The sequence below is a fragment of the Pithys albifrons genome, chromosome 1, assembly GCF_047495875.1.
Source record: "Pithys albifrons albifrons isolate INPA30051 chromosome 1, PitAlb_v1, whole genome shotgun sequence".
Classification (NCBI taxonomy): domain Eukaryota; kingdom Metazoa; phylum Chordata; class Aves; order Passeriformes; family Thamnophilidae; genus Pithys; species Pithys albifrons.
This window is the reverse complement of record NC_092458.1, coordinates 77,123,366-77,147,984: the sequence shown is the minus strand read 5'-3', so window position 1 is coordinate 77,147,984 and position 24,619 is coordinate 77,123,366. Positions and strand designations below refer to the sequence as shown.

The 24,619-nt window shown below is 37.2% G+C and overlaps 1 protein-coding gene across 1 annotated transcript in view; it reads right to left on the bottom strand.

The window, feature by feature from the left end:
- Window positions 1-1,702: 1,702 nt before the first annotated feature.
- The window catches only part of SLC36A4 (solute carrier family 36 member 4), a 93,913-nt gene continuing 70,996 nt past the window's right edge, over window positions 1,703-24,619 (bottom strand). Inside the window, exon 11 of the mRNA XM_071555881.1 lies at window positions 1,703-4,687. Coding sequence (XP_071411982.1) covers window positions 4,380-4,687 — 308 coding nt within the window. The 3' untranslated portion in view covers window positions 1,703-4,379. The remainder of the gene's footprint in view (window positions 4,688-24,619) is intronic.

Sequence of the window (24,619 nt, the reverse complement as noted above, 5' to 3'; positions counted from 1 at the left end):
TTTTGTGAGAAGACAGGGGAGACTACATTAGTCAGGTGTGAGGCATGGACAGACACCTGTGAAAGCCCTCGGAGCAGCCAGATCAGGGGCTCCATTTCTCTGATGAGGTTATTGGGGTTTCCCCCATTCCTTTTGCATTGACAGAGATTGGTCTCCAGCCACACCACTGGCCCCTGTTCCCTTTCCTTGCTGTTCTACAAGATGGGCTCCTCAACCACTTGGTGCAACCTGTGAAATTCATTTCGCTGAGATAAACCCTTAATAAGGTCTTAGCCTGTACAAATGTAAAACCAGGTAAATTTATCCAAAGTAGAGTTCATCCACTCATGATTATACCTCTGTGCTCCTTCATGTCTCTGGAGATGAGCACTTTGCCATGTAACCATGATTTTTTTTTTTTGTAATTTGAGAAGCATCTCCTTTTGCATGCACTGAAACTTCTGCTGAACTCAAACTGAACGTCTGCTTAGATGCTGCTTGCTACACCCCAGCTATTATCTGCATGGAGTGAATATACAGAATTGTAAACTGAGATAAATTCTTAATTGTTCATAAAAGCAGTTTAGGAAAAACAAATTAAATTCAAAGTTAAGAACATGACCGCTACCAGATGCTACTCATCCACATGTTCTAGCAGAACTTGAAGATGGAATCATTGAACTAATATTTAAACTAATATTTAAACCAGTCTCAGTACGTATGTCTAGGAATGTGGTCAACTTGCAGATCTGTATTATACTAATCTGCACCATGCTGGAGTCTGAACGGTAGTAACTCACCTAATTTTGGGCAAGATTCAGACTTCTCATGCTATGTTAAGATTGTCCAGGATAACCAAGACTTCTGTAGAAGGCCTATAAGTAACACACAAAACCATGGACAAAGTTCTTTCCTGAAATCCCACCAAAATTTGGCAGTGGTTTCTCCTATGGATAGCATATGAAAAATGAAGTTTAACAGATATTAGCTGCATTTCTTAGTTTTCTACCAGAGGATACTTTGACACTTGAGAAACCTATAATGAGCAGAAATACTGATTATTCCATACAGAACAGAATAAATTAAAGGAGAAGAATGGGAGGTCTGACAAGGCTCATAACACATTCCAGCAATTATAGAATGGTAGTGATATTTCCAGCTTCTCCAGATCATCTGGAAACATTTTAGTATTAATGAAATAATCACTTTTCCATCATGTCCCTCTTAGCTTCCACTCTACCTAAAACGAACTGAGTGGAATCCTTTAGGATTTTCATCGACTAATCTCAATTCTCACTTCTACATGATAGTTTTCCAAGTAACACTTCACCATCTCTATCCACATGTTGAGAAAGCACTCCATACCTACAGACAAGGCCAAGTCCAAAGCAAATATTTGAAGGCTTATCCAATTTAAAAGTCTGATTGATTTTAATTTTGTGGTTTTCCAGATAGGAAGTGGAATTTCAGTGGGAACACCTGCATCCCTTATTAGAAGTTAACTTATTTACTAAAGCACCTCTAAAAAATGCATAAGCCTAACTTTAACTATGCTCTCATGCAAAACCCTGGAGTGGAGGTGGGATTTCTCGGGAATGCTTATGTAACTTTGAAATGAGATTTATTATCAATGAAAAGTCAGCTCTAGAGCTTGTCTGACAGTCTCAAGTCACTCACGTGCTGTTCTTGAATTACTTCAAAGGCAAATTCTGCTGTAGGACACATTCCTTCTAGTGACGCAGTAGTGGTGGCAGGCAGGGTAACAGAGTTTGCAGGGTAATTTGTAGTCTTTATTGATACATAAGATTTAAGTTTTACAGAACATTAGGAAAACCCACCCTCTTACTTGCCCCATACTTGAGGATGAACAGTTATAGACAAGAAAATTATCCAGTTACTTGTAGTGCAGCTACTGATTAAATTTCATTAAAACTGTTAACAGTTATATTGTAAAATATAAGTTCATGTACAGTATATAAATACAATAGCTTTCTCTTCCTTGTCAGGAACATAAGCCAATCACATACACTTTTCAGTTTAATTTAGCTTGTGCTAAAGTACATTTTCATCTTAAATATATATTAATGTAAACCATACCTATGAAATCTCTCAGTTTCACTCTCTGTCTCAACTTGCAACTATTATTACAGTACTTTAAAAGCTGAATGAACTCTTATTCAGAAGAGGGTTTTGTGAGAATTTCCTATCTTTTAAATCTTTGGCAATGCTTCACAGGACACTCTTAATAGTCAGACTTAGTTTTTTACTACATGACATTTTAAACTTATCCAAAGCAAGATACTCTGATTCCTGACTCTTTCTATTTGAAAGAGCAGGCCATGCAAATGCTTTGTATGAGTGCTAAATAACAAAAATCCTACACTGTAGGAGAAAATCAACATTGTGCAAAATATCTTAATAAACTTTTTCAAGATTCAACCGATACAACACTGTTAGACATGGCAACACTGGTCCGCTGCATAAACACACTACTTCATACCTGGTCAGTCAGTGGCAACACATCTGTCTGAAAATCTGCACTTGACAGGTTGCACAGCTGTCAGATACAGCAGTAAGATGTGTGTGGCTTTGTATTTGGGCCAGGTTATCCAAAATTTGATGGCTAAGATTAGACTCCTCAAACGTATCAAGCTTCTAAACAAGTTATCTGCCTTTGAAAGGGCTATGTTACATTCACTGGGCACCAAGGCCACCTCTTTAGGTTGTAGGCACCCAGGTCAGCAAATCTTCATTGATAGTACCATGGCAGTATTCACTTGGACCTGCCAAAATCACCACCAAACTCTGACCTGCTCAAGTCTTTCTGCATCCTGGCAGAAGCACCTTCTCAAAGCTGCTCAGTACGACACAATGGATGCAGAACAAATGATGTGAATGTACTTGAAAGACCTTTATTCTCTAAACACACAAGGATCAAGATGAAAACCTAACAGGAAAAACAACTTGTGTTTAAATCCGCTCAGTCTACGAAAAATGTACTTAATGTCAAGTAAAATATGCTGCGCAGAAATATATTCTATTGTTGTGTAGTGTATGGTTTAGGTAAACAACACATTCATTACAAAACAGATGGAAATACTTAGATTCAAAGTCTTTTAAAACAGCTTAAAGACTAAAAACACTTTAAGATGAAAAGCTTACCTTTTACCTCTCTGCTAACTACCTGTGTTTGCTCCTCTATGGCACCTTCACGATAAAGGCTGATTCTCTGGTATCACACCTGCAGAGACTCCTCCCTTTAAAGTGCCTACAAGTATTTACCTTTGTCTATTTTCATTTGCTAAAATGAACATGAGAGCATTACTCAGAACTATTGCTTGAACAAATACATTCAGTTTGAACTACATGCTATAATGAATTCCTATCAGAAATGCCCTCATCAACATGGAGATGAAAGTGCTCATTACAGTCACCAGATGGTAGATGACAAGGGAAATATGCTGAAAAGAAAATATAAATATATTTAGCAGTATATTACTCTAGCATTGTACTGCCAAATGGTAGATTACCAAATGGTAGATTTATAAGGAATATACTGAAGGCAAGCAAAATATTATACATATTTCCAGCTTAATTTGTATGACTACACTGGAGAAGTTTTGGCATACAGTATTTTTTGGAGCAATGTTATAATTAAAAATAAGTTTCTTCATAACAGGAATGAATATGACAAATAGTTCTATTATTGTACAAAATATAGGTGTTTTTAGAAAACAAGACCAAAAATAGAGCTTCAACTTTTGGAGTGAAAGTCATCTATGGCATGTGAAACAGGAAGTCAAATACAAACCCTGATAATCAGCATTGCATCTGGGGACTCAGCATGCAGGCTTGCCAAACAAAACTACTTTCTACCCATTTACCAACTTATCAACTTGTTCTTTTTTTCTTCTAAAATAGACAAAAGAACAAAAAACATGTAAAGGGCATGTTAGATACTATTTAAGGCAGAACATAAGAATGCAAAATAATTACTACATGTTCCAATAGAAATATAGATATGCAGTCTACAGACTTCTAGCAATAGGTAAAAAAAATACAATATTTTATAGATTTGTATAGTAGAAATCAAGGATAAAGAAATGGTGTAAAAAATGGGTCAGGGCAACAGTTACCAAAAAAATGTACAAAAATAAACTGTTTATCATGTATGGTGCTGAATGTTTTTGCATCATGGAAGTAATATTGTTCTGATTAACAACATCCTGTAACTTTTCATTCAGAGTCCAGAAAGGATATATAATTACTTTCTAAAAAAATAACATATTTTCACATGTATACCCTAAAAACTACCTCTCTACACAGTACTAGTAGTCGAAAGCAGGTCCTGAGTCATGAATTTCTTGTTAAGGAACAAAACAGTTCCCAGCTCCTGGTTATTACTTTAAACCAACCACCACGTTTGTAGCATTTAAATCTGTAGGGAAGCTCTCCGTTGCGTTTGCTACAACTGCAGATGCAGGATAAATGATTTCTTCAACCGTCACATATGTCCCTGTTAAAAATCCAACAAATCCAATGACAGCTATAAAAACATCCTTAAATATCGTCCATAAACTTAAGTTTTCCTTGTAGAAAGTGAGGATTTCAACCAGAGGTGGCAGAATCAGTCCCAGAGTGCTGCTGCTGACAGCTCCGACAAAAGAAATCACCAGGTCTAGGCGAGGGATCAGAACTGCTACAGCACCTAAAACACAAGAAGAGAAACAGCTTCAGATTCAACATCCTCATGAAAAACAAACCTGCAACAAATACACAGTCTTGGGGTTCAGGCTTTTTACAAAGCTTTATCATTCACTGTTTTTCCAGCTCCAAGTGATTTGCACTACATAGATTAATGCTCATATTGGTCAGTAAGCCACATCTTCATGCCTATCTGAGATACTCAGTTTCAATTCTGAATTTCTGCATGAGCTGGCAGAGCTTCAAGTTGAAGTGTTCTTGTACTTAACAAGGTAAACAGATGTGGCCTGTAAATCACAGAGAAAAGAGAAATACAAAATTGTATGGAGATGTTTTACTTTTTTGGTTGTTGCTGGGTTTTTAAGACAAAAGAATAAAAGTTGAGGAATACCATGGGAAGGGGCTGTTGCAGGCTGCCTAGGAAACAGTGGGCAAAAAAATAACATAACATTACATTATTCAAAATTAACAAAACATGCGGAAGACCTGACAGCCACACAGTCCATTAAGTCACTTTTACCTACAAACTTGCCTCTTGAAAAATCTTAGTTCATACAATTGCATTCAATTTCTAATATGCCACCACAATAGTTGCCCAGTTAACTAAAATAAGAACTTGGCTCTGCCAAGAGGAGTCTGAACACAGGGCCCACTCAGCCTTTTAAGCATGGGCAGTCTCAACTCCTGAAACTACAACAGTTATGGAAGCAGAATCCATCACGTTGTACCAGAAACACTAATGGTTTCAACCCCTGTGGCTGGCAAGCCTGGGCAAGGTACCCCAGTATTAACTCAGATACACCAGTTGTCTGTCATGTAATGTTTTCAGTCCTGTATTGGAAAACAGCTTACAAAGGCCTCTATATGACCCCTGTATGTGGCGGAAATGTCATTGTCCCTTCCATGAATATATTGCCTTCTGGCTATCAGACATTACACTAGTGTAAACATTCACAGCACTGGCCTGCTTGCCACTTTCTGTCACTTCTCATCAAGACAAAGAAGCAATCAGGAAGAAAGGGAATGGGGAAAACAGGTGTCAAAGCCACTAGCACATAAAAAAATAAACCACATTTTTTTATTTGCTTCTACCATACCTCTCTTCTTAACTCTTAAGCCATAATAAAAGTTATGTTTGGCTTTAGAACAACTTCACCAAATACAATGTAGACAGTGTTTATGGCAATAAACAAATCACAGAATCACTGAATATGCTGAGTTGGAACGGATCCACAAGGACCATCGAGTCCCATTCCTGGTCTTGCCCAGGACCATTCCCAAGAGTCACATCATGTGCCTGAGAATTTCATCCAAACACTTTTTGAACTCTGTCACGCTTGGTGCTTGTGACCACTTCCCCACAGAGCCTGTTCCAGTGCCTAACCACCCTCTGGGTGAAGAACTTTTTTCTAATATCCAAATGCTAATAACCCTGAATTTCTAATATCCTAAACCTCCCCTGACACAACTTCAGGCCACTGGTGACTGCCACTGGTCACTACTGTTACAGTAAAATCCAAAGTGAGCAATTCAGATCTATAGGAAGTCCCGTGAAACTTAGCTATCAGCCAGATGCAGCAAAGAGCTCAGCTGCTGCTGGCTGATAGGGAGGAGGTTTACTCCCCAAGAATTCACAGAGCAGGAGTTCACAGGACTCTGCAGGTGCACGAAAATAGTCAGGATGAAATAATATAAACATGGGACTTGTGAGAGATAGGTTCTAACCAATTGAAGTATCTAGCGTGGTGGTGTGTAACTCTTTTAGCCAATAAGCTGGAGTCCTAACCCTATATAAACTGTGTGCTATGTGTAATAAAATGTCTTCACTATGAATCTCATAGATTGTGTGGAGTCCAATTCCTCCACCGTTTATTTTTACTTTAGGTCACCACAGAGAAGAGATCAGTGCCTGCGCCTCCTCTTGGCAAAGCGAAGTTGTAACTTGCAATGAGGTCTCCCCTCAGCCTCCTCCAGGATGAACCACCAAGTGCCCTCAGCTGCTCCTCACACGGCTTCCCCTCCAGGCCCTTCACCATCATTGTCCTCCTTTGGACGATCTCTAATAGCTTACAGAATAAGCAGGAAGGATATCCCCACATAACATATGAGGATGAAAAGCAGAAGGTGTGTATCAGCTTGACAATTAATAAAGTTGTGCTTTGTATTTGCAGAGCAACTTTGCTATGGGCTGAGTGCCACTAGCTGCCTCAAATTCCAACAGTGTTGATTACGAAAGGCAACATACTCAAATGCTGTTTGTGTTGATCTTCTCCATTGAGAATAACTAACCTGGGGAAAACTGTATTGGCAAATACCCTCAAAATTCACTTAAAGAGCACAACAGTTATCCATCACTACCAGCTAACTGTTTGTTACACATTTTAATAAAACTTGTAACTACAGAGATCTCACGTGGAAAGGAGGTAAGACTGAAGATACAAGCCTGCAGAGGGATAAGGATTTCTCAGCCCATCCTATTTGAAAGGAACATATCCTGCACAGATCTGCCAAAAAAATCAGTTAACTTATTGCTACTTGACATGACCATAGTTTACTAACACTTTGTTATTCTACAGACATGAGGTGCCATTTGGCCACAGGAAATTTGGGCATAGACAGAGGTGGAAACCTTAGGAACACCCTGACACTCAAAAACAGTTACGGCAAGTTGTTTTTATCTCACTGTTAAGATGGACGTACTCAATGCCAAACAGTTTCTTCCATATATGATATGACATTTAAAGACTGGAAAGTCACATATTTATGCATTATCCAGCACAAAGCTTAATGAAATGAGAAAAGAATTATGCCAAAGTTAGTAACTCATATAGTACCCACCTCTGCAACTTTTGCTGCTGTAACTCCATTCCAGCCATAAACGTAGACATCATGAATGCCTAAACCACACAGGATGAGCACCCAGACCAGACTGGCAAATATACTTGCACCACCATACACAGTCCACAAGTAATTTAAAAGTGTAGCTGAAGTATATTTACAATGTCTCACAGAACTCTCAGCTAATGACTATGTTGAATGTGGTGTTCTGAAGTAAAAGAGAGGGCTGCACATTTATTATCTTGCCATTTCAATAGCTGTAGTGGGTGTATTCATTAAATATAGATTTTCAACTTCTGTAATAGACCTCTTTAAGTTCCACATGTGCCTGGAGTTTAGAAGGCACTCATTAATTTATAGTTCATAGTTCTGATTGAAATACTCTGCTTATTAAAATAATGAGACTATGTTTCACATTTTTTAATTGGGAAAAAAACCAGTTTGTAATTGCTTCAGGTTACAGAAAAACAAAATGCTGCATGTTGGTTTGAATCTCATCAAACATTTGCCTGACTCATACAAATTTCTATGACTCTGGATATTGCTGTGGGAGGAGGGTGTGAAATGTGTTTCAAGGTTTTAATTAGTGTCTTATTTATTCTCTAACAACTGAAGAGAAATACAACTCATGTTTATTACCTACTAAAGAATGTACTCAAGAGTTAAGAAAGGGGTCCATTTTCCAGAAGTAAACAAGGGGCATTCCTACAGGTATGGAGCCTGATTTTCCCAGCCGTGTCTGTTTTAAAAATACAACGCTAAGAAGAAATTCTAAACTTGTATCAACAGTCATGAAATTTTCTGCTGGAAGCTCTGGGCGTATCAACTGAAGAATAAGGGCTATAATAAGACATTTTTTTTTCTGTCAACAGTTAAATTGTCCTTAGGCACAAATAAAAGAGTGAGTGCCATATGAATAAAGCATCCCACAGAAATAAGCAGAGATAGCATCATACTGCTTCTGTCTTAAATTCTGCAGTCCAACCTCAAAAACTACTACTAATGGATTCTCTGGCCTCTCTCAGCTATGTGTTCACCCATTTACATCAGCTGATGCTTTTTGGTGGGAGGAATTCTATAGTAGAATTATTCTAGTTTCTCAAGGGACGTAACACCCCAGTGGAAAGATACCCTTAATTTCACTCTGTTTGTTTTGCAGTGCTGCTTCTTTTACAACTTTTTCTCCTTGTTACAGAACCAGCATATTACTTGCCAGACTTGTTTGCTGAGAGGTAATTCCAGTGAGATCACTGGGGGGGTGAAAAAAGAATTTTGCCATCTCCACCCAACCAAAGTGCATTATAGCTGCAGATGAAGTCAAATGTGTGATGACCATATCCCAATACTTCCTCCAGTAATCAAATATTGAGCTACGTTGTCTCTATCAGAAAGTAATGCATATTCCAGGCTAAATCCTTGAGCAAGATGGGTACAGCTGTAATGAGGATCTATGGACCTAAGTAAAGATTGATATAATTTTGGTCCTGTTGATACATAGTTCAAAAGCAAAACATATCATGACTTCATCAGGAAACTTCAATCACACAGCTCACTTAAAAAGCCTTTTTTCCATGTTTCTAGTAGGACTTAATTTATTTATAAACATCTTTAGGAAGTCAGAAAGCCATTTTGAAATTTAAAAAACTAATAAAAATGATAATTTCTACTATAATTTCGACTATATTTCCCTTTTGATCAGTAAAAAAGCTGTTTATATTTCTTTACTGAAATCATGAACAGAAATTACCTTTTAGATAGTATCAGGTTTTAGACTTTATCAAGGTATTCAAACATAATTCCGGCAAAAAAGCAGGTTAGCAGTATTTAAACATTGCACCCGAAGAAAAGAAGTGATACATGTTACTAGAACAGTACTATGGCCCAAGCAACTTGTCCTAACAGCAGATTCCATGAATAGGCATAGTCAAAAAGACTGAGGGCTTCTTAAGTAGCAAAAATGTTGAATTATTACTAGACAGTGGTAACTTCACACAGCTGAAAAATAAAATAATTGCCTCAAACAACATACAGCCAGTTCTCTTCAAAGGCAGTGACAGTGCTGAAGAGGTCCCTGTTCTGCAGGAAGACAGCACATCCCAATTTACTCTCCATTTGTACCACTTTTCCAAGACCAAACCAGACAACTGCAGCATAGACATATTAAAGATGGGTGTCTGACATACATATTACTTTCCAAAAACACAAAAAAATTTATATTTTTTAACAGACATGCCTATGATATGAAAAAGGAAGGGTTCCTTCCAGGAGTTAAAAATGTTTAAATTAAAAGTTTGGAGAAGAATTCTACCTGTAGGTAAAATGGCAATTCAAAATATCAGCCTGAAAGCTTCTTCCAAATTGAACATCCCAGGCTGGGCTCTGTGTCCATCTTTCTTTACTGCAGCAGTGCTCAGCCAATCTGGCATCCTCTTCTTCCCTTGCCCCTACTGCAGTGTTTCCTGGATCCCCTTCCCTAATGCAGCACCTTTGTACTTTCTTCCAGCTCACTCCTCCCTTTCTGCAACATTCTCCTCCACATTGCCCAGGTTCTTCACCTCCTATGAGGACAGAAAATATTACTCTGCTATGGACTACCCCAGAAGGCTTAGCCAGCTGGACTGCAAGCAGTTTACACATGCAGGGTGGACAACTGGAAAGTCAAGAGATCTACATCTTCTCAAGTGGTTACTTGGGCATGCATGTTGTCTTTTCTGTGCATGTGTATTTCCATGCTCTGTGTATGAGTTGTTCCACTTTGGCTCGTAGCCAGGCAAAGCAGTGGGTGCTACCCCCTGGGCATCAGCTGGACATCACAGACTTACCGAGAGAACCACAATAAACCATTCATCTCTTCTTTATAAAACAGTGACATACTACACAGCAATTAAAACGATTCACATTTTAAAAATAAATGGCACAATGTAACAAAATTTAAAATTTCAATAAAAAGTTTATTTAAATTATAAACAAAAAATAATGCCTTCCCTGAGAGTTCCACAGCAGAAACAAAACTGTGTTTTGACACATATGTACAAAGGAATTTGAGACCAAGTAGCAACTGCTACTACTCTGCAGATAATCTAATGCAAATAATAACTTTAGAGCATTTGTGAATAATTACATATTGAAAGATCCAGTTTAAATAGAGGATTTCAGATAAATATTTAAATTACAAAATTTAAATAATTTATAATTCTTATATATGTTATTTATTATATATTTATTATATATTTATTATTTTCTATTATGTAATATTACATGATATAATTTATTATTATATATTAAATATATAAATTATATAATTATAATTGTGAATTAGAAAATCAATTTTTTTTCTGGCTAGAAAGCTATTTAACATAGGGTTTGAGGTGGTGTTTGTTTCTGCTGTTCTTTGAGACATCAAAAGACTGTAAGATACATGCAGAAGATTATTTCTTTAAAATCTACTTTGACTCAGTCTTCACCAAAAGTAATTTTCCTAACCCAATTTCCTGTAAATCTATGAATTTATGCAGGATAAATCATGTCTGACTCTCCTGACAGCCTTCCCCGATACAATGTCCAGATTTATGGATGAGAGGAGAGCAGATGCCATTAAACTCAACTTTAGAAAGGTCTTTGACACTGTCTGCCATGATATTCTTGTATCTGGATGGAGGGAAAACAGATGAGTAAGAAACTTCACCAGGCAAAAGAATAGTGGTTAATGGGTCATGCTCTACATAGAAGCTGGTAAAAATCCTGCAGCTAGTGGGGATGGTAAAAGCTTCTTGTAACTGATAAAAAAATGAAACGATCACTTAAGATGACATGAATTATGTTCTTTAAGCCTAGAAAATGATGAGGACATTACTACTACTGTAGTACAAAGTACCAGTGCTGAAAGGGGGCTGACATCACATTTAAATAAACATTAATTTAAATCATTAAGTTTTAATCCTGATTCAAAATTGGATTATACTTGATTTTTTAACAGTGGTACTTCACTGTATTTTTATTTCTTATGTAAAATGGCTTAAAAATATATTCATTCATGCTTGTTAAGAACTTCAGAGGACTGTGTAAATAATAGCAATGCTAAGTGTCTTACAAACCAAATACTTTAGTCCCCAGAGAAATTTTACCCATTTTCCAATGGGAAGCCACACTCTTGATTTCACACAATGTTAAAAGTTTTTCATAAAAACCAAATGTTTGGATTCTCAAGTTGTTTTTAAGTATCTGAATTGGCCTGCTCCTTTTGCAGTGCAAAAATGCAGAGGTTTTGGGTATGATCAGTAGCTCCTGCATATAGCAAATATTGTACTATTACTGATACAGTAACAAGTAACTTGTGAATTTGCTGCAACATATCAAAAGTAAATTAAAAAATAATGCCCATAAAAAGATAACAATCATTAATAATCACACTGCAGTGGAATGATCAATGCAGTTCTAAAATTATACTTTGCAACAGCTGGTGTCACAGGCACAGGTTAGTAAAGCCTGCTGAGTTGATTAATGATACAGAAACAAGCTGCCAAGTGCCTTGGCTTCCAGGAAAGAATCATGTTGTAGTAGTTTTGTTGAGGTTCAGCTCCCTGTGTTGACAGGCTTAGGTAGATTAAGTTCTGAATTATGGCCTGCAGTTCAAATCCATCTAAAAATGCAGTCATCTGCAGATGTTTTTAGTCTTAATTTGTTGGTATTTCACCTCACAAAGTGAAGTTCAAAGAGAGCAGCTTTCTTCATCACATAGGCAAACTCACCTACAGCTCAGCACAGTGGAGTTCAGGCACAGTGTGTGTTTGCAGCTCCATCCTCCCCCAGCATCCAGTCAGCTGCGCTCGCTCAGGCTGGGGCTCCCTGCCCAGCTCACTCTGCCTGGTGTCTCGGAACATGCATTGTGCGCTGGGAGCAGCTCACCCTCTTGGCATTCTGTCTTAGCTTTTGTGACCCAAGTAAATCAATAACCAACACAAACATCTGACTGCCTATCAGAAGCCTGTACTGCTATATACTGTCCTTTACCTTTAATTTTCAAAGGGCTCATCACCATTTTTTCAGCTTGATGGGAGAGGGGAAATAATGACCTAGTGCTCACAGCGGTTACACAGGAACAGGGGAACTCAGGTTAGATGTGCTCCTCGAGGGACTGAGGTTCAAATCCCCCTTCAAATGCCCCAAACACTGGGGTTTCTCCTGCAAAATAACTTCTCAATTATTTTTTTCTAAATAAGGAACTGAGTTTGTGTGATCAGAAGCCTTTTTCTGGCTATCCTCAAATGCTTTGCATTCTGTCCTAGGGATGGTTTTCTTCCCATACCAAACTCTACCTTTGGTAATGCTTTTAAGTGGACAGTGAAATGATTAAGTGTAAATAGATTTTATAAAGCAGTACGAACTCCTGCAGAATAAAAGGCAATACTAAACATCAAACACAAGATATTACTGTATTATAATGCCATTTTTAACTAGCAGGCATTACAGCCACCACATCAACTAATAAAGCCAACAAAAAAATCTTCAGTGTATGCAATAGTGCCTCCTACTTTGATACAAATACTTGTGTTAACTAAAATTAACTGGAATATTCTTGTGGAAATTGCTATGTACATTTGCTGTCCATGGTCTTTGTATTACTAAAAAAATAAGTTGCAATTTAGTTTTAAACTAACTAAAACAAATTAGTTGTAAACTAGCAGAAAAAAAGGTGAATTTCAGTATGTTTGAAATTCATCAAACCCCTAATTGCTGCAAAGACTTCATCATTAGCCCTGGATCACACTGTTATTTATAATATTAAAATCTAGATTACTTTTGTTAAACAAAATTAACCTTGAGGGGAAAGTATAGGAAAGATCTTAGACAGGTTTTTGTTCTCAAAACATTTATCTGGTTGTTGGTGCACTGGTTTACTCTCAACCTAAAATGAGAGAGCCTTTTATTCCTTGCCAAGAGCTTTCTAAATATTGATTTAAGGATGTGATTATAACCATGGAGTTAGAATATTGATCTACCCATTGTCAGTGTAAGAATCAATTTAGAAAACAAGCGAAATACAAAATTGCCACAAGATTTTTCAATTAGAAGAAATAATACTGCTGTTTATAAAGCAGATGAGCAAGAATTTCACTACTCTCCCTCTAGAGAGAAAGTCAGGAAAGAACTAAGAAAAAGGAACAATGAAAATACTCACAGGAAAATGCTATCATAAACCATATCAGAATAGACTAAGAGAATTTCCAATACAAATATAAGGACAGAAAACTATAGTAGATGTGGATTTAAGTAAAAGGGGCTTATGCTAAGGTAGATCAGTATTGACTGTTGGGTTTTGGGGATAAACAAAGACTGATGGTTGGATCAACCTTGAATGTAAACATCATGTCCACAGAAAATTCTGTTTTATAGGCTAGGCACAGCTGAACACAGCAGAACTGCGAAGGACTGTTAACATGGTCAGAAAACACAGCAGGTCAAAATTTTGCTCTTAGTGCCATAAGCAAATCCATACCTTAGTGGTAATATTCTGTATTTGTTTAAATGAGAGTTTAATGTTTACCCCATGAACAGAATTATTCAGTATGTTTACTGGGTAATTATACTTAATTAGCAAAGTAATTTTTATTGGTTAAATTTTAAAGAATGTGGTTTGTGTAATTTCCATACATTATATAATTTTGATAATAGTTCATTATAAAAATAATACTTCAGATACTGTACAAAACTCCAAAATGATACAGGGAAAAAAATCTGTACTTAATAGCAACAAATGTGGACAGATAAGGCACAGGTCTATGAGATCGTCTCCCAAAGACCTGAAGAATCTCTTACAAATGAAAAGAAGACCAGTTTTTGTACTAAGGAACATTCAGATTTTATCCCTCCCCTTTGTTATCACAAGGTATCTCAGACATTCTCAAGATAAGCGATTCATTTTTGGATGAGACAAATCCATCAAAAATACAGTGCAAAAGAGGAAGTCCTTCAATGAGGAGAAAGAGTAAATGAAAAGCTCTTATCCATCTTTTCCTCTTATGGCACAAATTTAGCTAATATATCCACATGAGGAGGTTATACAGCCATTCATCAGCATCTTCCTCTTCAGAGTGAGTTGCAATATTTCAACAAGGCAGGGAAAGGAAAATCTCATAATAAGAAATAAAGCATTCATGCAAAAAATGTAACACTGCAAAGATTGAATTCATTTAAATATGCTGTATTTTTTTTCCTAATTTTGCTCTAACATTTTAAAGCTGTATACCTTTATTATGGCAAGTGATCTTTCAAGTCCTAACTCTGCAATTGGCTGGTAAAGTCACTATAATAAAGTCACAAAGGACTTATTCTCATACAGTTTCATCTCTACCTTAGAGTTAACTTTGCTGCCCATTACATATGTTAAGGGTGGAGGAACCAAAATAAAATAAAGATTAAAAAATTGCTAATTTTGACCAATGGCAGTTCATGAGGCACACCAAGCTGCTACCACCCAGCAACTGCTCTCCAATCCTTTAAAAACAAGGCAGGTATTTGAAAGCCTTTGGGAGGATCAGCTTATCAAGCCACAAATCATGAATAACGCTCAGGCATCATTAATATTTTAGCTTTTATGCTCATTTGAAGCACAAGCAAAGAAAATGCCTGGAGTGACTAATTCCAGCTATGAAGTACTTTTTAAAGAGACAATTGAAAGGAAAGCAATGTTTCACCCTTATCAAAAAGAAAAAGAAGTACTAGGATGCAGGTATACAAACCAGCAGAAAAGTTACACTTTGATGGCCCTGAGTATTTTCTTTATTGCTAACAGCTTTCAATATACAGTGAAAAAGCTCTCAAGTATTTTCAAGGAATCCTTTCACTACCTTGCAATTTCCAAAAGGCTTACTTGAAACCTGCTTAGCATTTCTATCATCTTGAAAGAACTCTGTACATTTGGCTCTCTGCACAGCAGTGTATCTATGCTTAAGGCAAAATGTATTTCCTCATCAAGAAATTAGGAATTTTTTTTTGAAAATAAGTTGCAACCCAACTTCAGCAGCAGTGTCCTGCTGGGGCTCATTTCAAGAGACTTCCAATCAGTGTCTGAATTCTTTTCACTCAGATTTATACATTAAATATGAAATTTTGCTATTTAAACTTTAAAAGCTCTCTCATGCTAACCCAGAAATACAGGAGGGTAAGAACGGTTTTCACCCATTTTTACATGAGCTTACACAAAACTGCAGTCAATGAGAGATGGTGACTGCACTCCCCTACCTCCCCAGGGAAAGTAGAGACTGCTCTTTAATAACTAGTGCTGCTACAGAAATGCAATCACCGACCTCCTGCCACACTTAAGTTTGGATAAAATCCTACCTAAATGCCCCTTGTCCTTTGAGTGATACCCAGAACGCCACACACACATAGCACATAGAAGTATGTGTCAGTTGTCCAGTGAACTCTCAACATCAACAGAATCCACAGCAGGGAATTCACTGGACCAGTTTGCCTCTACTGGAGCCACAGTGCAGTATCTTCCTGGTCTACTTATTGGCAGAAAAAATAATTACCACTAGAAAATCAAAACAAAATGCCAACAATTTGTAAACATAAAATGTACCCAGAGATATTTTGCTGAATTATTTCCTCCTTGCTCAGTAGTGAAATCTTTCCATGTGCTGCATTTGTGGCTAAGACATTAGAACATGCGCACATCATTGTTTGAAAAATTTTCCTAATCAGTTAGTTGTACTAGTTAGACCACTTTCTTCTACCAGCCTATCATGCAGACAGCATATCCAAGGAGAAATGAAATACCATACACCACATGGTTCTCTTTTCATCTTGTTTCCTTGTTTGAGTTAGAAAGCAATACTTCAAAGGAGAAATGGCTTCCGTGTGTAAGTTGCAAAGACTGGTAGCAATTTGACTGGTAACAACATCTCTCTGCATTTTACTCCATATTTTACATACAGCCCTGAAGGGAAACAAACACTTTCAATGTATTTGACAATAATGTTCAGTTTCCTTTCCTCACAGAATTACTTTGCTCCCCAGTCATATTCATTGCTTTCCTCAGTTAGCATGCTTGATAGGTCTTTCTTACAGAAAACAACTCGGAATTGTATCTAAATGACTTTCAAAAGTACTTTAAGATCATAAGTGACCCCATTAAGTACATGATAGACTTCACTGTCAATTAGTCAAAGGAATTTCATTGAGCAAATATTGCTCAGCTGGTTTTGCTCAATGGTTTGGTATCTATTTTTCCCCAAAGCTGAACCTCTCCTTTACTGAGCTGGCTACTCAGGAGAGAACAGTTTGGCATCTTCCAACTTACGAATTAGCCTGCGTACCTCTACTGGCAATGTAAATGTCCTGTCTGCAAAGAGGAACATTAATCAAGGGATACACTGACTATCTCACCCTTCATTTAAGCCACAGCCACTTGAACAAATGCTCACATCACTCCAGGCTGATTGGATGCCACTGAAGATAGAGATACGACTTTGTTAGAAAGGGAAAACAACTTGTGCTAAATATCAATAAAATGAGAGAAGTATGAAAATTGGGCTTGCCTTTCCTTACTCCATGTTCATAAGAAATAAACATCAATTCAGCAACATAATCATAGGACAGGGTAAAGACTACAAGACAAGATACCACAGCCCAAGGAAGAGTTCTTATACCTAAAATTCCTAGGACTTTATAGAGTAAATTCTTCAGATTTCCTTTTCTGCTATTCAGAGAAATACAAAGAAATAAAAACAAACATCAGAAATGTATGTTTTCTTTAATATGATGGCTCACTAAACTAGGTTTATTTATTTAGGACACTAAACCAGAGAAGTCATCCCATGGGAAATGGACCCATTTGTTCTTTTGCTGTAAATTGGATTTGATGAAGAAACGAGCATATTCTGGGAAACTGTTTCGAGTTACAGAACCACAGAATATGTCAGGCTGGAAAGGATCTACAAGGACCATCGAGTCTCAACTCTCTGCTCCTCACAGAAGCAACCTAATCTGGTTTTCAAATGTTAGGGACAAGAAGTCTTTATTTTCCTAGGTCATCAGATGCTGTCTGCATAACAGAAGTTTGTTTTGTGTTTGCTGACTCATCCCTGCCCTGAAACTAGTTCAGTTTAATTTTTCTGTTAGTAATTCACTGTTGCTTACAGATGATCCTGGGCTGTGTAGGCTAGAATTAATCTAGAAAGGCAAGAGATCAGGAAGCGTAAATGATTTTTAAAGAGTTTCTGAAATGCAAGCTGTAACAGACCACTAAAAGGACAATGGAATAGCAATACACTGAGAATTGGTAACAATGCAAACCCAAACCCAACCTAAAGGAGAGCTCTGCCCATAATAAAAGTGATCACTTCAGATGGCAGCTCCAACACTAAGAGATTACCCAAAGATCACTATGTAAATTATATTACAACTATGATATCTTTATCTTTAGAATACAGTTATTTTTATTGACTTTACCTTTGTTATTATGGTTATTTTGTCCTTATTAATACTAGTTTAGCTTTCTTCAAAACCTCTCCGTCAGAAAACTAAGTTTTTTGTTTTCATGTTTAATTTCTGTAGCAGATCAGTTCAGCAAAACTTCCTGAGCTATGTTTTAGCTCTGCTAAACACCATAAAAAGAAGTTTTGCACCAGAATGGCTTTACCTTTGCTATAATGTTTAAAATGTTTTCTCAACTTAATGACGATATTGACAGAGGGATCAAGTGCACCCTCAGGAATTTTGCATGTGACACCAAGCTGAGTCATGTGGTTGACACACGTGAAGGATGGGATGCCATCCAGAGGGATCTGCACAAGCTCAGGATGGGGGTCCATGGGAATCTCATGAGGTTTAACAAGGCCAGGTGCAAGGTGCTGCACTTGTGCTGGGGCAACCCCTGGTATCAGTACAGGCTAGGGTATGAACAGATCAAGGGCAGCCCTGCCGAGAAGGACATGGAGGTGCTGGTGGGTGAGGCTGGACATGAGGCAGCAATGTGGGCTTGCAGCCCAGAAAGCCAGTTGTGTCCTGGGCTGCATCAAAAGCAGCGTGGCCAGCAGGTCAAGTGAGGGAGTTCTGCCCCTCTGCTCTGCCCTTGTGAGACCTCACCTGGAGTGCTGTGTCCAGCTCTGGGGCACACAACATAAGAAGGATGTGGACCTGTTGGTGCTAGTCCAGGGGAAGGCCACAAAGATGATTAGAGAGATGAAACAGCTTTCCTACAGGGAAAGGCTGAGACTGGTGAGAGAGTTTGGGTTGTTTAGCCTGGAGAAGAGAAGGCTCTGAGAAGATCTTCTAACACCTTCATTACCTAAAGGGGATTACAAGAAAGCTTGAGAGGGACTTTGTTTTCAAAGGCAGGGAGTTATAGAACAAAGCAAAATGGCTTTAAATTGAATGAGCGTGGGTTTAGGTTAGATATTAGGAATCAATTCTTGACTGAGAGAGTGTTGAGGCACTGGAACAAATTATCTAGGGAAGTTGTGGATGCCCCATTCCTGGAAGTGTTCAAGGCCAGATTGGATGGGGCCCTGGTCTAGTAGAAGTTGTCCCTGCCCATGGCAGGAGGGTTGGAATGAGATCATCATCCTTAAGGCCACCTCCAACCCAAAACATTCTGTGATTCAAGACAATGCACCCAGGGGGAGCTCATTAAGAGCACTGGATCACGTAGTCTTAACTGCAGTTTAAATGGCTTCCTCAGAGAAATATAGTTCACTTTTTGATCTCAACAGACACCATTTTCATTACTGGCAGTCTTGTCACTTTCAATTCAATGTACTGAGTGCCACAGTTACAAAGCTGCATCAGGATGAGCAGTTGAAAACAGTACATGAACTGATTCAGATTGTTGCCATCCTAATGCTCTTCTGGAAGCCCTGAATTAGCTACACTAAAGGAAATGGAGATGGAAAGAGGTGAAACAAAAGAAAAGGAGTAATGATTCTAAAGGAAAGAAAATACCACAGTGATAATGAATGTAATAAGGGAAGATACTGTGATGGTAAATAGTTGGACACCTACAATATAGCCGTGGAAGGAGTTGTGTTAAATGCCAAATAAAAATACTTTCAATTTTATTTCATACAGCTCTATTTCCTTCCAGATGATTTCTCATGCCTTCAGGTGAACAGGAATCTCACTTTTGAATTCAACACAGTATTTTTGTAAATAGGTATCAACAGAGAAAAATGGAAAGACTGTAAGGAGGAGGTAATTTTATTTTCAGTCCTATCATAGAATAAAACAGATGCAGAATTGTGCTGGTTTATACAAGCTTTTTTATACCTAGAAGTCCCTGCCATGCAGAATTTATAATCAAACAAAAAGCTACATTTAAGATGCAGTAGTTGCACATCAGGACAAAAAGCTGCCTACTTCAACACTCACTGGTTTGTAACACAAGTCTAACAAAACATAGTGTCAAAAATAAAAAGCAGTCTACTCTACATTATTGTTCAACTGTCTGTAAAATTGTACACTAAAAACGAAACCTTTCAGAAAAGGATCCAAAATTGTTTCATTTCTCCATTTGAGAACACAAAATTCAATTTAAAGAAAATCTTCTTCTGTATAATACTACAGTTTAAAATTATATAAAACAGAAACTTCTGAAATGTAGTGGTGTTGCTGGAAACCCATACTTTTAGAAAATATCTGTTTCAGTTAAGTATAGAGGAGCAGCCTGAAACGCTTGACAAGCTGTAATCAACATCACAGCACTGCTTAGTTGTGGCTAAACTGTGCAACGTGTGATGTAGCAGCTGCAGAATGGTCACAAACACTCTCCAAACAAGCACACTTTTTACACCACAAGTGTTGACACAGTAACTCTTCATAAAAACAGTGGAATAGAACTTCGAAGTTATGGCCATCTTTCAAGGTTCTACTGTGTTAGAGGCAAAGAATAATCACTATCAGTGTAAAGTCCAAGAATTTTGATTTTATTTTAAAATTTAATTCGATATTTAGTTATCAGTTTGAGAATTACTTTAGGGATGAGACTGATCCTGCTTCTTCTGGCTCTCCATTGACTACAGTGAATTTTAACTCAAGTAACTCTCTAGCCCGTACCTTACCAGAAGTTTGCCTAAGCACAACTGCCAATACACCTTATACAATGTCACATACATCCAACAAAGAGGTGCTTCTGCACAGTAAGAAATCAGACACAATCTGTTTGTTTTCTCAACAGGTACATATTCAAAACTTCTAAAATCATTGTTACTGTGTTTATTAAATATTTTTCACCTATTTCAAATGAATTAATAAAAATAATGTAAATAAACAAGGCCATAGTCCTTCATAACCATGTATGTACATTACACTGTATGGATGTTCTGGAATTAACCAAATACATTATGTTACTGGATATAAAATACCCTAAATTTTAAGTAGTTTCATGTTACCACATTCTTGTATGAATTGGAATATTTACAGTTGAACTTACTCAGTTTTGCTAACCCAAAAACCAAACCCAATACAGTATGACCTTAGAACACCTAGCAGTTTGTACTGATAATTGTGTAATGGATCATTTAAATGGAAATATTCAAATACTATGAACTTTTGAAGAAATCAGACTAAAATTACTAATTCACTGTTGGCCCAGATGTGCACTAAACTGCAGAAAGACTAACTGAAATCATTGCAACCCAGTTTTATCCTACAGATTTGCTGTGGCTGAATTGTCAAGCTCAGATCCTCAAAGACAGTCAATATTAAATCTCCTCAGTATTGTATCTGTGTATTATGGCATCTAAATAAGTTGACTGCTTTCCTCACAGCCTGATCACCTGCAGTTGTATAAGACAAACTAATGAGATAAATTTTGTTGGCACACTGCACAAAAGTATCAGGCTGTGTAAATCTGAACATCAGAGTGTTTTCATACAAAGCTAAATACCACCTAGGCATCTCATCAAATCCTAAATTGCTTCCTATAGATAAACTGAAATTTAAAATTACTTACATATATTAGCACAAGGGTAATTCAAAGACAAGTGTCTGAATGACAGCATTTAACCTAAGTGTTAGACAGAGAGCAGCATAACTTGGAGAACAAAAATAAAACCTCTAAGAATTGGAATATCCGAGGATAGCAACAGAAGAGCATCAGGGAAAAACCCCTGTCCTGTAAACATCTAAACTTTCTCAAATGCGTTTTTAGTATTTGAAATTTTCAGACTTGGCCTACTTGCAGAGAACAAATTTTAAGTTTTATTTTCCCAAATTCACAGATTTGAATCTCTGACTGCCAAGAAGTGAGTAACTAAATGAAGGAACTACATCTCATCTGGCATTAATGAAGTCAATATTTGAATGCTGAAGTAGAAATGGAGAACATTCGAACAACAGTTAATTAACATGCAGCTCAGAAGGAAAAACAGGTGATAAGAATGCTATGAAAAGTGATCTGATTAGTCTGCACTGGAAGAAAAGAAAATGTGGAAATACAGTTAGATTTTGTGGAGGATGATGTTTCAAAAATTCGATGACTAAATGCCAAACAGAATTGGACAGGAAATGAAAAATAAAGCTTGACAAGTCTATTTATTTTGGCTCATAAGCATTTGCTTAAAATGAAAGAATATTGCTTCATACTCCAATAGAATTTTGTGATTTTGATTTGGGATACGGTATCAATCCCATTCAATGAAAAATATTTCAATAAATGAAATACTTTATAGGAAGGCAAACCCCCTAACCATGTTAGCTTTACCAGGGACACATGAAGAGACTCTTAGCTGCAAAAGTTCAGAACAGAGCCAGGACTACGTTTGGCATCCTTATTACACAGATGAATATTTAAGGACTTGGTCTTGAAAAGTGTAACACGGACAAATTAGTGTCATTCAGTGTCCTAGCGGTCTATTTGTGAGATTGGGAGCTCTTACGCTAAATTTTTAATATAAACGCTTTTCACAAATCTCTGGCAACCAGAAAAGTGTGTAGGCAATGTATATATTTGTATATAGAAGGATGAAGACTACACAGGCAACCTTGATTTCATGATGTCAAAGCTTCATAGCAAAACGAAATAACACAGAATAACACAACTGAGACCAGACTTGAATACAAAACTGCACACTGCATATGGAATATGCTTGATTTTTTAAAAATAATGGCAACTTTTTGAGGTCGAAATCCATGGAGTTTTTCAGAATTCACGCTCCCGTGTCTATACAAATGTATTTAATCAACGGAAAAAAATGTTGGAAACAATGCTAACAAGAAAAATCATTATTCCTAAGTTTTATTTGAGAGTATTTTGGTAAATGTTCATTTTCTAGTTGCAGGATTTGATTAAAACCTAAAACACCCATGTTTAGCACATTTTTCACTTCCCTTCTTTGTTTCAATAAAAAACCTAAAATCCAGTACTCCATTTCCAACTTAAGCAGGCATCTATACTACCAGGTTCCATCATCACACTACTCACACTAGTTCAAGTATCTTTAAACATGCACATTTGCTACTCACACTAGCTTTAAATAACTTCCTCATCCACCTTGAAAAGTGTAACAGTATTTATTTCATGGGCACAGTTTAAATGCAGAATTTCCATGTAGTTTGTTTTAAGTGGAATGGTAAAGACAGTCCATTAAAAAGAAACACATAGACTAATCATCGGGGAGAAACCCAAACTCTCTTACTGTCCTTAGAAAAATCCATGGTGCAAGACTGCTTAACTTGCTCTAAGTCACTGCTCCTAATGTTTCAACCAGTATTTGTGAATCTTTTCCCTAAACCAGATGAGGAGGGCAACCTTTTTACCACCTCCCACTGCAATGACCTTGCAACCCATCAACACAACAAAAATGCTTTTGTTAAAGCTAAAGATTTATACAAATTATCCCGTGGTCCACAAGGCCAGGTGGATCACTAAGACTCCTCCACTTTCTCCAGCTGAGGGCAGAGTGAAAGTCAAGGTTTCTGTTTCTACAGTAGCCTTAAGCCTTCCCTTAAGCATGATAATTCTGCTTAAACCAACCAATAGAAATCCTGACCTGAAGGAATGGCTACTGTGCTTCAAAATAAACTTCCAGATTGAAAAATGCTGTCTCTGACACCACAGTCCTTTTTTGGCATCACAATTCTCTGCTCACTTCCAGGCAGAGTAAGAACTATTAGCTAACTATAGACGGAGTCTGTCCCTTCATGCAGTCAGTTTTCTTTCTCCTTTTTCATTTTCACAAGTTAGACATCACAAACAGCAATCAAAGCATTACGTGGTGTTTTAAAGTCAATCAAGACAATGCTGAGGTTTGTATTCCATTTTTAAGGGGCACATGGGTATAATTAAGCAAGAACTGCTACCACTTAATCCTATCCATCAACACACTTTGTCTTACAGGATTTCCAAGGGATCAGCACCAGGAACACAAAATCCTACACCATTCCACCAGGTGTTTACAATAGGTTTTGCCTTCCATGAGTACCTTGAAAACCAGTGCCAAGGGCAACCACAGATTCCATTCTGAGTACAAGAAAAATGAAGTTTCCACTACATTTTCCAATGTAAACAGAAACCTCTGGGAGAACTCAATTTAAATCAATGCTGTGATAATATGCAAATGATGCACATCTGTTCCCTCAGGATGTCACACAGTTTTGAGTTATTCTCTCTACAGGAATGTGCTGGATACAAAGTATACTAACTCTGTATCTGTTTATCATCAAGTTTTTCTACAAAAGCAACCCAAGAAATGACTACGATTTCAGAAACATTATTATTAGCAAGGACTAGTGTAGATACATATCACCTGTTTCTCTTTCATACCTTTAATTGCTCATTTCATCTACCAAGTCACAGGGCTTCACAGAATCAGTTTTTTAGCTCCTTTGCAGTAGCTTTGAAAATTATTTAGTTTTGATTAATTCATTTCAGTTGTGGATATTTCTTTTTCTGCAAGAAAGAAGACCTGTCCATGCTTTCTTCAATGTCAAAGGTGTCCTTTACCAGCTAAGGTAAATCTGCTTAAGAATCATCATTGATTACCCGTAAAAAATTCCTGAGAAAGATTTCATTTATTCGTTTAAGAAGCCTGAATTCAAAAATGTAGCAATGATGTCATGGTTCATATCTACAGAATATATTTCTGGAATATAGTGA